Below are 15,358 nucleotides of genomic sequence, written 5' to 3'. Positions count from 1 at the left end.
CCTAGACAAACCAGGTTCAAGGCATGTGTGCTGTAGATACACATGCTTTGCATACTTTTGTCATTCTTGTTGGGTCTGGATTTTTGTAAGTTGTTTTTCTTCAAAGAAGTCTTTTCCACTCACAAGGTAAGATGACTCCTCATTTCGGTGATAGTGCGTATGGGCATCGGCTCCATTGTTAGATTGTTTTCTTTCTGCCATCAGGTTTGAACGTAAATTGCTGCTTTAATTCTAAACCGTTAATCAGGATCCCTTTGGTGCGCAATTCACCCTACCCTCGTAGGTATTGTTTTCGATCGTCTCTCCCCCTTTTTGTGTTGAAATCTGAGAAAACCTCATCTATATTATCGAAAAAAACTCTTAACTGCTGCCTTTGGCCTACCTCTTTCCTCGACTTCTACTCCAAATATTCACGTACCGACCATCATATGGTCTGTAATTTGTCTCTCCCCGAAGCATAAAGATGAAGACTGCGACGCGTGTTGGTCGTTCCAAAAAGAATTTGCGGGACCATCTGGCTCAGCGGAGAGACATGCACCGGCAAAGTATCCAGGACACCCCTAATATCTTCGGTGAGGACATTGAGCAGGAGCAGAAAGAAATGGCAGTGGAGGAAGAAGAGGCCTTCTTCCTCCAGGACTTTGATTCTGAATTGGAGATTGCACTTGAGTCCCAAGAGACCGGTTGCAGTGAGTACCAAAGCCCCTTGGCTCACCAAACCCACTCCAACAAAACAAAAAGCTGTTGAGCCACCACTGCTAACATGCCATGGTCTGCACAGAGACTCTGATTCAAACGCCCCGCCTTCTGGTTCGGCACCGAAACAGCAAGTCAAGCCTTCCTGCTCGGACACGAGCCAAGATGATACCCCTCCGGTTCCGAAACATCTCGGATCGAAAAAGAAAAAGCAAAAATCCAGCTTGGCACCAAAGATTTCGGCGCCAAAATAAAAAGACGCTCCCTTACAGTCACAGGAGCCAATTTTGGAGAAAATGAAGGAAAAGTTGGACCCTAAACAAAAGCAGATTCACATAAATCTTGATACTGGACACTTAACAGCTAAACCAGTGATACCTTTAAAAAGAAAGGCAGACATCGAATACAGAATCCCTCTAAAAAAGAAAATGGCCATCGCTACTAGCACTATAAATCCAGACCCCGCCAAAGTCCTTCACCAAGACCCATTATACCAGATACAGATCCTTTACACATTACACCATCCGGTTCTCCTAACACAAATCTCGATATGTAGGAGGATGATGAGTTATAATTAGGGCTACCGATTTTCTGGTATTTATTTTTGCCCATTTCTGTCTGTATTTAAACATATTTATTTTTTGTCTATTTTATCTGTATTTATCCATATTTCTTTTGTGTTTTGCGTATAAAGTTGTAAAACGGTACATTTCCACATCTATTTAACTGATAGACGCGCACTCATACTTAGTCTGCCGTGTTTTAGCTATTTAAGCTGCCAAATGTTACATAACAATACATCCACTAGTAAATACTAGCATTATGCCATGAATGAATGTTGCCATATGCTGTTATTTAGAGAGATGTTATCCTGTTTTTTAATTTCACATGCTGTCCATCTGCTCAGCTTCTGGCCTATAATTCATGAAAGACAGCACGGAGAGTCACTTAAAAGAAGCACAATTTTATGTATTTATCCACTTTTATGAAGACGTCGAAGATGACGAACAAACATATGCCGAATCGGAGATCTCGGAGAATCAATACCTTCAATGGCAAGATCCCGAAGTTGAATCACCTGAGGGGGTTGTGGAAACATATCCTTCTAGGCCCTCACCACCAGATGACATTGGCATGTATAACCAGTTGATTAAAAAAGCAGCAGAAACTTATGGAGTTCAGCTGGAGGAAGAAAAACTGCAATCATGTTTTTTATTAGAGATTTTGATGCCAACACAATCAAGAAAGCAACAATTCCTTTCAATGCTGCCTAGTGTACTGGACCAGGAAAAGGAGGCATTCAAGGAGCCCGCAACATGCAAGGCTATCACACAAACAGCAGAAAATAAATATAAGCACTCCTCTAAGGACCGATATACATTGGAGGGGCTCTACCAGCTGACTCTTTTATTACTTCCACAGCAAGGAAAAGAGCAAATGCACCAACAACAGTGGGACCACCTCCAGACAAAGAAAGCAAGAGGATGGACCTTCTAGGGGTGAAGGTAGAAAGAAGTGCAGCAAATCAGTGGCGGATAGCTAATTCCAAAGCATTGCTAAATAGACATGCTTATCAACATTGGGAGGAGGTAGGAGAATTGTTAAAGAATCTACCTGAACAATTCCAAAGACGAGCTAGCCACTTTGTAGTAGTAAAAACATTGCGAATACATGTTTAAAATCAGCCCTAGACGCTGCAGAAGCATCAAGCAGACAAATTAGGATTAGTATCACAGAAAGAAGGCTGAGAGTATCAGGCTTCAAGCCAGAAGTGCAGAGTTACATCATTAACTCACCGTTCGATGGGAAACAACTGTTTGGAAGTGTGGTTGATGCAAACCTCAATTAATTAAAAAAAGGACAAGACCGCTAGATCCATGGGTGCGCTACAATTCAGAGGCATGCAAAGAGGCATACCATCAACCAGACCAGCAGGGAGAGCTACACAAAAACCTGCTAATGTGAGAAAGTGCCCTCTTTCTGCATGGTATGCTTCCAATTTTTGCTGAATTGCTGATGTTGTTTGACTGAATGTGCCCTGGGCTCCTGCTAATCAGGTACCCAGGGCCTATGTTCCTTCCCTAAAATTGCATTGAAGCCTAAACCCAATTGGCATCTCTGGACACATGTCAGCCCCTGGTAAATTGTACCACAGGTACCCAGGGCACTGTGACAAGAGAATGCCTCTAAGGGCTGCAGCAATTACTGTACCACCCTTAGAGGCCCTGTACCCTGATACTCACTGTTGGACCTGGGGGTCACCAGACCGCATAGGGTAGCCTGGCACAGAGTAGGAAGGTCTAACCCAAAGGCAAAAGTGTTAAGCTTGCGTCACACCCTTACAGTAACTCAGCGTCCATCCATTCAAAAATGACACTACACCAGTTTAGAAAAATACGGGCTGTTTTATAAAAGACACTCTATGATTCCTTAGCAGTGCTCTGATTCCATACTTAAAACAACTTTACATTTGTTAGTTTGCACATTCATAGTTATCATTGGCATTAATGACACATTTTTCCCTCAGTTGAAAGGAACTCAGTGGGAATTCCTAGACCTTTGGCTCACATTGGTTATTCTACAGATTTCCGTGCAGCAGATAACAACTGGGCAGGATCCCAGCAAGGAAGTCAATTCACTGCATAACCCTTAGATACAGAAAGGTCATAATATTGAATAAACAGGTCAATGTGCTCTAGATAGAATTCTATAACCAGGTGAGAGATTACTAGCATCAATTACATCTGAAATGGTTAACGAATCATTTAGTAGTTGTACAGGTTATAGAGCAATAAGACTTCTTACTCTCCTACTCATTACCAGTACATACAGTTTCATGGGATAATTTCTTCTAGTGAAAAGTTCCTGTTAACATATCATTTCAACTCTTCAGCCTCGTGCCTGAAATCAGAGCCAACTCTCAATTTCAACAAGGGTCGGCAAGTATAGCGCTTTGGCACATTTCTAGGCGACAGTCATTCACCAAAGTAGTTATTCCTCAGCTGTTAGGAAAAATCTCGGATTTGATTCACACCTTGAGAGAAGGAGGAACCGCTCCCTCGTTTCACCACAAGCTTTCGCTAAAGCGCTAAATCCGTACCTACGTTCCAGCGCGGGTTCCCAGAGCCTCACCTGTGGGTTCCTTTACTCACTAACCCGCGGCAGGCCCTCACAAGAGTAACGAGTTTTCACCGGCACTGTCGCCTCACACGCTGACCTCTCCCTGGTCCCTGCGGTACTCTGAGTCGGCAGTGCGGTGGCGGAAGCTCGACACACAAGGGCGGAAGCCTCGGTCTCCAGGCGACCCCGCCCGCATCTCTCCCTACGTTGCCTCAGTTTCCTGTCAGCGTGAGACATCTTCCTCTCTCAGGCAAGATTGCGGCACCAGCGGACTCGCACTGGCATCAGGCCCCTCAGCCACCACACCACAGAACCCTCTTCCGGGATTCCGCTCACTAGTAAGTTGCTTGGGCGTCACTGTGGAGACTGTTGTGTGGGAAAGGGGGAAGTAAGGGTTAATATCCCGAACTGTCTGCGTGTTTATACAGAAGGCCTTCAGAGTCCTGAGCGGAGCCCTGTGATCTTAAAGGCTGCGCCAGGGACAGTCAGACTCTCCGTCGCTCCAGGCCACAGTAGGACATTAGGGGTCAGTTTTCCCCAGGCTATCCTCCCAGCGGAGGCAACCGCACTCACCGCCTCGGGTATTGTCCTGACTTCCCTCACACGTCCTGATCAGTGTAAACTCCCTCCTGTGGAATGAACAGGGGGAGGGTCCGTAGCTCTATTCTGAATTGGGTCAGGTCAACAGACTGAAGGGCAGCATCAGCCGGAGAAGCAGCATCCCCTGGAGACAGTCAACCTCTTCAGTGTAACAACCTCCTCAACCTGCAGCCTGGACTCCAGTTCCCTTCAGTGTCCACTGACACTACAAAATGGCCGCCCCACAGTCCCCCTATATATAGGTTATGCCCCGAAGTTCCAGAGTGGACCAGAAGGTTCCAAAACCTCTACACTAGTCTATGGGCCAGTTCCTGAGGTAAGTAAAGTAAAGTAAAGTCCACATTTGTAAAGCGCACAATCACCCTTAAGGGTCTCTAGGCGCTGGGGGCCGTCGGGAAGATTAAGCGAGCTATTGCCCAGAGTCACATGGTGCTGGGCTAACCTGCCACCGGAGCCGGGGATCGAACCGTGGTCCCCAGATTCCAACGTCAGTCGCCCTGGCCGCGGCGCCACACCTCTCCCAATCAGTTGTGGCAGTTAACAGCCACCATTTTGTGTGACTAAATTTTCTACCATTATAGGGGCCAACTAGGCCAACTAGGCCTAAAAAAATTATAGTGACAAAGGAGCACCCATCCCCTAGGACAACGGCGACAAATTTTAGTGGACACAAAAAAAGTAGTAGGAGGCAAAAGGGGACAAAATAAATAAATAAATAGGAGGGACCACCCAAAGGGCGGACAGGTCTAACACTCACACACTGCCTTTGCAGGCTGTGTGTCTTGGTGCAGAACAAGGTGTAGTCGACATGGCACACATACCTGTGTGCCATATCTACAAACCACTGCCCTGGCATACACCATTCACCCCTCTAGCTGGGTGCCCTTTGCCAGTGGTGAGGGTACAGGTGCATGAACCCTGTACCCCTACAGTGCTCAAGTCCATTCCTGGGCACTCTAAGTGCAGTGCTGCCATTAAGAGTACATGGTGCTAGGAGTTTGTCATTATGAACCCCACAACACCATAATGGCTACACTGAAAACTGGGAAGTTTGGTATCAAACTCCTCAGCACATGAGGGTGGCACGATAGGGGGTGTACTCACCCCAGGGAAGGGACCCGTTGGTCCCTGCCCTTTACCTACCTGTAACGCCCCTAAATTTAGTATTTAAGGGGCACCCTGAACCTTGCTTCCTCAGATCTAGCAACGACAAGAAGAAAAGTAGAAGGACCGAACAGCAGTGCAGCCAGCTAACAAGAGGAAGACGCCCTCTGACTTGATCCCAGACCTGCTCCTGCGAAATCCTGGGGTGTCCTGCAGCCAGCAACCTCGACAACCCCGGAGGACCTGCCTACCTTCACTTCCAAAAGACTGCTTCTCCCGTGAATACTGGATTTGTTCAACTGCAACCTCTGGCAGCAGCCAGAGATGCCGAGTCCAGCCCACTCTGTACCCGCCGAACCCGGCCCGAGCTAGAGTGGAAATACACCATGAGGGTGTCACCCCAGCGATGCTGACCCGAGATCCGGCGACCACTTACCTGCCTCAAGCCTCCAGCCGACGCCTGCAGCCTAAATCCAGAAGCCCCCTCCCCCTAACCGCGACCAGGAGCTGGAAAGAAGATCCGACTCCAAAAGGCAACCCAGCACCTGAAGCCCCACGGCCTTGTGTGCCCAAACCAACTGTGCCTAACCAACCCTTAACTTCCCAACTTACCTCTCGAAGTGGTGGTAGCACCCAGAAGTCCTTAGTCTCCCTGCCTGCAGTGCTTTGGCAAACCGGAGGTTCTACACAGAAAACAACAGGGCGCCCAATGTCGAAACAGCACTCTACACCCGGCCGCCCCAGTGCCGCTGAGGGTGCACCTTTTGTGCTACTTTGTTTGGCCATTTGCCCTGACCTAAACCCTTGGAGCTTTGCTCCCACTACCCAGTGGCCTGCTTGCCTGCAGCCACCAACCGGAGGCCCCATCCCCCACTGGATAACATTGGGCCTCAACACTAAGCACGCGGCTGTCCTAGTGCCGCTGAGGGTGTAACCAGAGTGCATCACTGACCCTGGGGGACCCCTAAGTCTAACCCCAGAACCTTAACTCCCACATATAACTTAGCTGTGAACCAATAACCTGTTTTTCTACCTTAAGATAACATTGACAATTTTCTTCCAAAAAGTTTCTAAAGTTTCCAAATGTGGAGTTTTGAAATCTGAAAATATTCTTTAAAAATAGCACAAATAACCAAAACTTATTTACTTACCTATTTGCAGGAAATGTCCCAGTGCTGAATCTAGGTATCCAGCACGGAGTTAGAAAAGTAACGTAAAAAGCGACTTACCTGTAATTTACTGAAAAAGCCGATTCATTTCAATGTACTGTATTTGCTAAGTGTTGCAATCTACTGCATCCCCTGTAAATCAAACAAAGTACAATTTTTATTGCATTATCAAACTGTTCTATATTCAGCAACTTATTACTGAAACGTATTTAATGCTTATCTGTGCCAGGCTTGCTTGGTTCAAAAAATAAAACAACAGTATATATTTTTATACAAAAACAATTGCCCTAGAGTTCAGTTCTTGAGTGTCTGAATTCATTTGTTGACTAAGTGTGTACATCAAACCTTAACACTGTCCTCTGATAGTGCCTCACTGCTCGACCACTCAACCACAAATAGAGAGTAAGGTTCTATCCAGCTTTAACCTCTGCCTACCTCTGGGGTCACCTGGACTCTATGCACACTATAACTCATTTTTGTGTAGTATACATAAAGCCAGTTTCCTACAGCTATCTCACATCAAAGTTAGCAGCAAATGTACCAAGGGGCAAGCCAGGGCCAGTAGCAGGGACAGCTGCAGAGCTGGCAATACCAACCAGGAAGGCAATTCTTTCGAGGGCGTCTCCGAGTGCAGAGCCAGCCACAAAGAGGTGGACAACAAACCTCTACTAAGTGACTGCACTCAAAAAAGGTACACTCATGAAGAACAGCAGTGAGGGTACACACAGAAAAACATCATACACAGAAACTTGCTAGTTTACAGTTCCTCCAACATACCACTCCAGTAGGAGGCAGTCTTAAGATTTTTCCTGCAAAAATTGAAGGAAATGACCACAGACAAATGGATTTTAAACATAATACAGTGCGGTTACTGCATAGAGCTAACAAAAGCACCCCAAACAGGAGACCAAAGCAAAGATACATTCAAAAGCAGAATTATTATACCTAGTCAAAGAGGTGCAGGACGTTGAGGGTAAACCTGCAATAGAGCACATACCACACAAAGAAAAGAATGGAGTATAGTAAACTTCTTAATTCCAAATGTAGACGCAACATTACGACCAATATTAGACCTAAGTTTTCTAAACAAATTTATAAAGACTACCCTGCAAGAGGTGCTACCTCAATTGCAGGAAGGAGATTACATGGTCACAATGAACTTGAAGAATGCATACTTACACATCCCGATGAACAAAATACACAAGAGGCTGCTAAGATTTGTGGTGAACAAAAGACACTACCAATTCAAAGTACTGGCTTTCGGTCTAAAATCTGCACCAAGAGTGTTCACAGAGTGCCTAGCATGAGTAGCAGCACATCCCAGAAGGCCGGGTAATCAGGTTTACCCCTACTTGGACGACTGGTTAGTAAGTGTAAACTCTTACAGTCTATGCAAACAGCATATACAACAGTTGATAGAAACACTAGTTTAACTGAGGTTCTCCATACATTGGGAGAAATCATCACCAGAGCCAGAATTCATAAAGGTGTTCTTAGGCGCAGAGATAAATACAGTATTAGGGAGAGCATTCCCAAGCGAGGAAAGGAGATCCGCTTTATTGAAGGAGACTCCGCTATACCAGAAGGGGCATCAACTGACTGCGAGGACAGTGGGGAAATTACTAGGAATTGTGTCCCTGTGCATTCATTTAATTCCCAACATTCGTCTACACACGAGACCATTTCAGGAATGGCTCCAGACACAATGGTCACAGGCAACAGGGAGTTGGGAGAATCTAGTGGTTGTCACATAGACAGTTCATCAGGAGATGGCATGGTGGAACAAAACAAACATAGCACAGGGGAGACTTTTCACACCACCAACTCCAACAGTGACCATAACCGATGCGTCCCTAATAGGATGGGGAGCATACATGAACAACCTCAAAGTGAGGGGATTGTGGACACAGCAGGATTAAGTGAAACACATCAATATCTTGGAGCTAAAAACAGTATTCTTAGCCTTAAAAGCCTTTCAGAAAGAGCTCTATGGGAAAAGGGTGTTGATACAAACAACACAACAACAATGTTTTACATAAACAAACAAGGAGGGACTCGGTCTGTAACACTCCATGCTAGCTCAAGAGATTTCGAGATGGGCAATCCCAAGGGAAATAGACACAATAGCAATACACCTACCAGGAAAAGACAATATAGAAGCAGACAGACTGAGCAGACAAACATCATCCCACGAGTGGGAACTAAATCAGACAGAACTGCAAAAGATTTTCAGGAAATGGGGGACACCACAAATATACTTATTTGCAACACCCCACAATGCAAAATGCCGAAACTTCGCATCCAGGCAACCTTGCAGACAGTCCCTAGGAGATGCTCTATGGATAGACTAGTCAGGGATATTTGCTTACGCTTTTCCCCCAATGCTGTTACTGAACAAGGTGATCAGCAAATGCAGCATCAGCAAAATGACAATGATTCTCTTCGCACCACAGTGGGCCACACAAACTTCGTTCTCAGAAATAATGGAGATGTCTCAAGGAACAAGGCTGATCTAAGAGAAGCTAGGAAACCAATAACAAGAAAATGTTATACAGCTAAATGGAAAAGATATACACAACGGTGCCTTAAAATCATCTTTCAAAGAAGATTACAAAATAAAATTACAAAATAAAGAACTTTGCTAAAGTACTTGACATATTTACTACAAAGTAAATTATGCTATACATCACTAAAAGTACCCTTAGCAGCAATTGTAGCGTATACAAGAGGTAAAACCCGGAAAAGTTTATTCACTTCACATGTAGTCAAAAGGTTCTTGGAAGGGGCAAACATAATTACACCTCCAACCATTGTGCCAGCACCAACATGGAACCTGGTCATAGTTCTAGCACAGATGATGAAAGCACCATTCGAACCACTACACAAAGCAAATTCACAAATGCTCACGCTTAACCACTTCGTCCTACGTCGCGCTGGGCGTGTGCGGAGGACGGCCGGGGTCCGTCCAAACCCTGTCTGCTCGTTAATTCTCCCACACAGCGGAAGCATTATCGCAACACGCAAGGAGTTAAGCCTGCCAGGATTGTCATGAGGACAGATCCTCAATTCATACCAAAGGTTGTATCAAAATTCCACATAAACTAGAGTATTCAAATACCAAGTTTCTTTCAATCCATAGACCAAAGCGCGAAAAGTTTTGCACACACTTGACACAAGAAGACCCGTCATGTTCTACATTGAAAGAACTAAGTAATAGAGGAAAACAAAACAGTTATTTGTGTCCTTTGCAAATAGTTTTCTCGGAAGAGCAGTAACCAAAAACACTATTGCAAGATGGATAGCACAAGCCATACAATTATGCCACAGACAAGAAAGACAAACCTTACAAGGTGCCACATGAGCACATTCAACTAGAAAGAAAGGAGCAACTATTGCATTTCTAGCTAAGACTCCAATTCAAGACATCTGCATGGCTGCAACATGGTCTTCAGTGCACACATTCACAAAGCTTTACTGGGTGGACAATCAAATGAATAAAGAAGCACAAGTAGGATAAATGGTCTTACAACATCTATTCACATCTTCCACCCAGCCACCTCAAGACTAGCAAACCGCTGTGAAGTCTATGCACAGCATGTGAATCCAAAACAAATAGTTTCTTACCTGTCGGTGTAGTTTTGCAGCTAGAAGAATTTTCTGGATTTACTAGCGAACCCACCCTCCTCTGCCAAGGAAGAGAACAAAGAAAAAGAAAAAAGAAAAAAAAAAGAATCCGAAGATGGCGACCAAAGGTGGGAGCTTCCGGAGGAGGCTCGTCGACGTCACAGAAGGACACCGAATGGTGCTACGTCCATGCCCACCAACAACATCAAAAACAAAAAAAAGGAAAGAAATACTATAATTCCGGACCAACCACTAGATAAATAATGCACAGCATGTGAATCCAGAAAATTGTTCAAGCTGCAAAACTACACTGACCTTTAAGAAACTATTTGTTACTCTAAATTCGCTATGCCTGTGGTCCGAGGATGTGACAGTACAACATATGCATTTCATTCATATAAATCTGAACTTTTAATACCATTCTTTTATGGTGTACACCTGTCAGTGATAAGTGCATGCAGGAATACCCCTCGTATATCATTTTTTCATTGTTCAATAATTTTTTGGAATCTTGACACTGCCAGGGATTTATACATAGTTATTGCAACACGAATGGACAATTCTTTTAAATGTATACATCAATTCAACCTTCAGCATTTTTTTCCGAAGGTTGCTTTCTTGTTTGCTATTACATCATTTAGGTGCGAGCTGAGAACATTTTACTTTTACAAACCTTATACTTCTTATTTATTCCACCATAATATTTGGAAATTCATCCAGGCTTTTTCTTATGTATTTTATTCCAAAGAGAATAGACTATCTTTATCCACTTCTTTTTCCTGCCCTTATCTTCACTGAAGACATAATTTTATACATTGGACATAACAAGAGAGTTGAGATACCATGTGGGAAAAATAATATAGTTTGATAATTATGATGGTATTTGTTGTGGGCTAACGTCCCAAAACAAATGTTCAGTGAATGGAGACTTTTTTGCAGCTCCTTTCATTTTATAATGACCATTCTAATCAGCTAAACTGTGGATTTGCTGTGGGTAAAGCAGCTACTGCTCCTCCTTAGAAAAACTCCACCCACCTGTCAGATCTGCTGAGATGCCACCTGGTTATTGTGTTGCATATTTAAAAAGCATTATTGCCTACTCTATGAATCTAGTACAGGTTGACCCTCCGTATATTTGTGGCCCTCGTGCTTTTCCCACTGCTTTAATTGAACGAGTTCCTGTCCCGACATAATGTGTATACATTTCAAATAGGGTGCATGATGGAAAAGGAAGAATTGCTTGTTTAAAATCCTTGTTCTCCACGGAACTAGAACCAGCCTCCCCTTTCACCCAGAAGCATAGCTGGAAAATTAGAGATCTGAACTCTAACCTTCCCAACAAAATGAACTGCCTTACCAGTGACTGCTTTGTGGTGAGGATAGTGGAGCTCCATTGAGCCTTAAAAAAGATCCTTTCAGTTCGCTATTGTGCGAGTAATGTCTATTTGCATCCTATACTGTTTGTTCTTTTTTAAGGAGAATTAGATTTTGTAATGGGTTCTTCTTTCGTCCGAATGCCTCAAATTTAAATTAAATGCAGCCTATGAAATAAAGGGAGTTTTATAAAATAAGATAGAACTTCCTACAGAAGGATTGATTATCATAAATCTGTCTTGTTCAAGATTCAGAATTATAAATTGTTCTTGAATGGAAAGGCATGGAAAACAGGTCTGATTTATTTAACTCGCTGCTTAAGGAACTTGATCAGCAGTGGAAACTCTTACTGCTTAAGCTTCCAGCTATAGAATATTTCTTATATTAACCATACTTCACAAAGCTAGTGCTAAACAATGTTTTTAGAAATACTTACCATTGACTATTCAAGCTGAAGTGATCTGTGAATATTAATTTATTCGGGCATCTCTCTGTAAAATGTTGTTCGTTTTACGGTTTGCATTGAGTACATTTGTGTGTTAAAAGACTGATAGGACCCTCTAGTGATATGTAAAGTTCACCGCCACATTCTATACCTGCATGACCTTGCTGCTCATATGTTGCACTGCTGGCGCAAATAATGCATGTTCTGTCATGTTTTACAAGACAGTCAGTTTTATGTCCCGGCCTTATAGATTTAAAAGACTCTGTTTTGCATTGCAGCAAGTAGGCCTCTTATTTATATGTGCTATTGACATAATAAAAATATAGGAGAAATTGCAAAACCTATCCTGTGCAGTTGAGAGAAAATCCTTCAGAATTGTCCGTCTTGCTGTTGACATAACGGAAGGACTATCTTCTGTTGTCCTGAGACCTATTTTGTTTGCTTGGGTGGCTGGGGCATGCTTACAGGTTTGCTGATGAGCAGGCTAGTGCAAGTTTGATGTTTTTTTGCACGTCTGCTGGTTTCAATTTCAAACAAAACATGTTTCAAAAGACATTGACGCATATTTCACAAAAGTTAACTTTGCATATTTGGCATTCTGAGAACGGAATGGTGTGGCTAAAACATCACTCTAGTTGTTGCCTAGGCTTTGTGTAAATACAACATTTGCTATTTGTTAAAGGAGAAGATTAAGTAATTTTCTACATTGAACTTCCCTGAACCACTACAGAATCGTACAGTAATTTTCGCTCATATTTGCTACTTATGGGTTTGTATAGTATGGAAAGCTAGAATTTGAAAGAGGCATACTGCCATTGGGTGTGTTTGGGTATTATGTGGTCTGAATCCTTGACTCAGGTTTGAGATAATTCCTTACTAGCAGCACCCGATCTAAGAAGACACCAGTACATTTAGTCTAAGATAATTTTGCTGATATAGTCAGTGTTTTGCATTTAGAATTCCTAGTAGGTTGGCGATTGCAAAGAGACAGCAGAGTGCAAACCTAATTAATTTGTATTTTGCAGCATTTGGATGTAGCTGCCTTGCTTATCCAATGTAACGCCTGTGTAAATGCTACTGACAAGTGGGCTTTCACACCACTGCATGAAGCTTCACAAAAGGGAAGAACACAACTGTGTGCCTTGCTGTTGTCACACGGAGCGGATCCGTCTCTGAAAAACCAGGAGGGGCAAACACCATTAGATCTGGTTACAGTAAGTTTTGGACCTTTATTTAGGAGTGTGTCGTTTATGAATTCTCCACTGATCGAAATAACAAAGGGTGCCAGCCAGATGTTGGACTTCTACAAGATCTATTGCTGCTTTAGTGTGTCTTTTCTGTAATTTGCATTTCCCAAATATGTAGTTTTAACAAGACTTTGAAAATTGTCATTGTTTCTCTTAACTTTAGAAATGTAAAAACCTTTGTTCATGTGATGAGCTGGTGTAATAAATGTAATGCAGTAAATAATTATATATTCCAGACATGTGTGCTGTAGATACACATGATTTGCATACTCCTGCCATCTAGCGTTGGGCCCGGATGTTTGCAAATTGTTTTTGCAAAAAAGTCTTTCCTAGTCATGAGGTAAGATGACCCCTCCTTCCGGTGATAGTGCACATGGGCATTGACTCCATTGTCAGATTGTTTTCCTGCCAGAGGGTGAGAATGGAGTAAGAAAGTGTAGTATTTAGATTTCCATGCGTATAAATGTGTAATGAAGACCTGCGTATAAATGTGTAATGAAGACCTGCAACAACTATAGGTACCAGGGGAGGCGGTGCAGGAAGCTGGCTCTGTATATACTATACCAAAGTGAGTTATAGTGTGCACAGAGTCCAGTGAACCCCAAAAGGTAGGTAGACGTAAAGTAGATAGCACCTCACTCTCAATTTGTTGTAGTGTGGTCGAGCAGTAAGGCTTTATCAGAGGACAGTGTTAAGCATTTGTCGTACACACTCAGTCAGCAGATGAATTCACACACTCAAACTTACTTCAGAACAATTGTTTTTGTATTTGTTTTTGTTATTTTATTTCCCAGAACCAGGCAGGCCTGACACAGGTAAGTGATAAGTACTTTGCAGTAAATATACAGTTGCAGTACTGTTTGGATTTTAATTGAATATGCACTTTGTTTTCACTTACAATATTGTCACTGAGAAATGCAGTGTTTAGTAAATACAGTACTTTGTATAGGATTTTTAGTAAAATTATAGAAAAGTTACTTTTGAGATTACTTTTCTTCCACAGTTCAGTATTCTTGGATACTGCACTGGGACATTTCCTGTAAACGGGTAAGTAAAGCATTTTTGTTAGTACAATTTTAACAAATATCTTTAGGTTTTCCAACTCCACACTTAGAAACTTTTCGTAGAAAAACAGTCAATGTTATCCTATGGAGGAAAATATTGTTATTGGTTTAAAGGTAAGTACTTTGTTGTGGGAGTTGGTGTTCTGGGGTTAGACTCCGGGGTCCCCCATGGTCAAGGATGCACTCTTGTTAAACCCTCAGCGGCACTAGGGCGGCCTGGTGCACAGTGCTGAGGCCCAATGTTACCCAATGGGGGGATAGGAGGACTCCAGTTGGTGGCTGCTGACGAGCAGACCACTGGGTTATGGGAGCAGAGCGCCTGTGGTTAAGCTCAGGGCACATGGGGGTATGGGCCAGCACAAAAGATGCACCCACAGCGGCACTAGGGCACCGGGTGCAGAGAGCTGTTTTGGCATCGGAATCCCTGTAGCTTTCAATGGGGAGGCTCTGTTTTGCAAAAGCGCTGCAGGCTTGGGGACAAAGGTCTTCCGGGTGCGACCACCACTTGGAGAGGTAAGTTGGGATCTTGGTGGTTGGTTAGGCAACGTCGATTGGGCCACCCAAGGCTGTGAGGCAACGGATGCAGGGGTGCTTTTTTGGGTCGGATCTTCTTACCAGCTCCTGGTCGTGGTTGAGGGGACCTTCTGGTTTGAGGCTGCAGGCGTCTGCTTGAGGCAGGTCATGGATCACTGAATCTCTGGTCAGGATCGCCGTGGAGACCTCCTCATGGTGTTGGATCACTCGGGCGGTGGGCGTCTAGTGCAGAGTGGTGCAATCTTGCGGATCCTTGCGGAGCTGGAGTCAGTTTGAATAAATCCAGTGTTCAAGAGAGACGGAGTCTTTGGGATTGAAGGCAGGCAGGTCCTCCGGGTTTCTTGAGGTTGCTTGCTGCAGGACACCCCGGGATTTCGCTGG

At 43.7% G+C, this 15,358-nt stretch overlaps 1 protein-coding gene across 1 annotated transcript in view; it reads left to right on the top strand.

The window, feature by feature from the left end:
* Positions 1-15,358, top strand: part of LOC144752568 (poly [ADP-ribose] polymerase tankyrase-2-like) — a 281,081-nt gene that overhangs the window by 233,576 nt on the left and 32,147 nt on the right. The window contains exon 18 of the mRNA XM_078640457.1: positions 13,158-13,346. Within this exon, the coding sequence (XP_078496583.1) occupies positions 13,158-13,346 (189 nt within the window). The remainder of the gene's footprint in view (positions 1-13,157; positions 13,347-15,358) is intronic.

This window comes from Lissotriton helveticus, chromosome 5_1 (genome assembly GCF_964261635.1).
Source record: "Lissotriton helveticus chromosome 5_1, aLisHel1.1, whole genome shotgun sequence".
In the NCBI taxonomy this organism is placed as follows: domain Eukaryota; kingdom Metazoa; phylum Chordata; class Amphibia; order Caudata; family Salamandridae; genus Lissotriton; species Lissotriton helveticus.
Note: the sequence above shows the minus strand (reverse complement) of the source record. Positions and strands in the feature narration are given on the sequence as shown.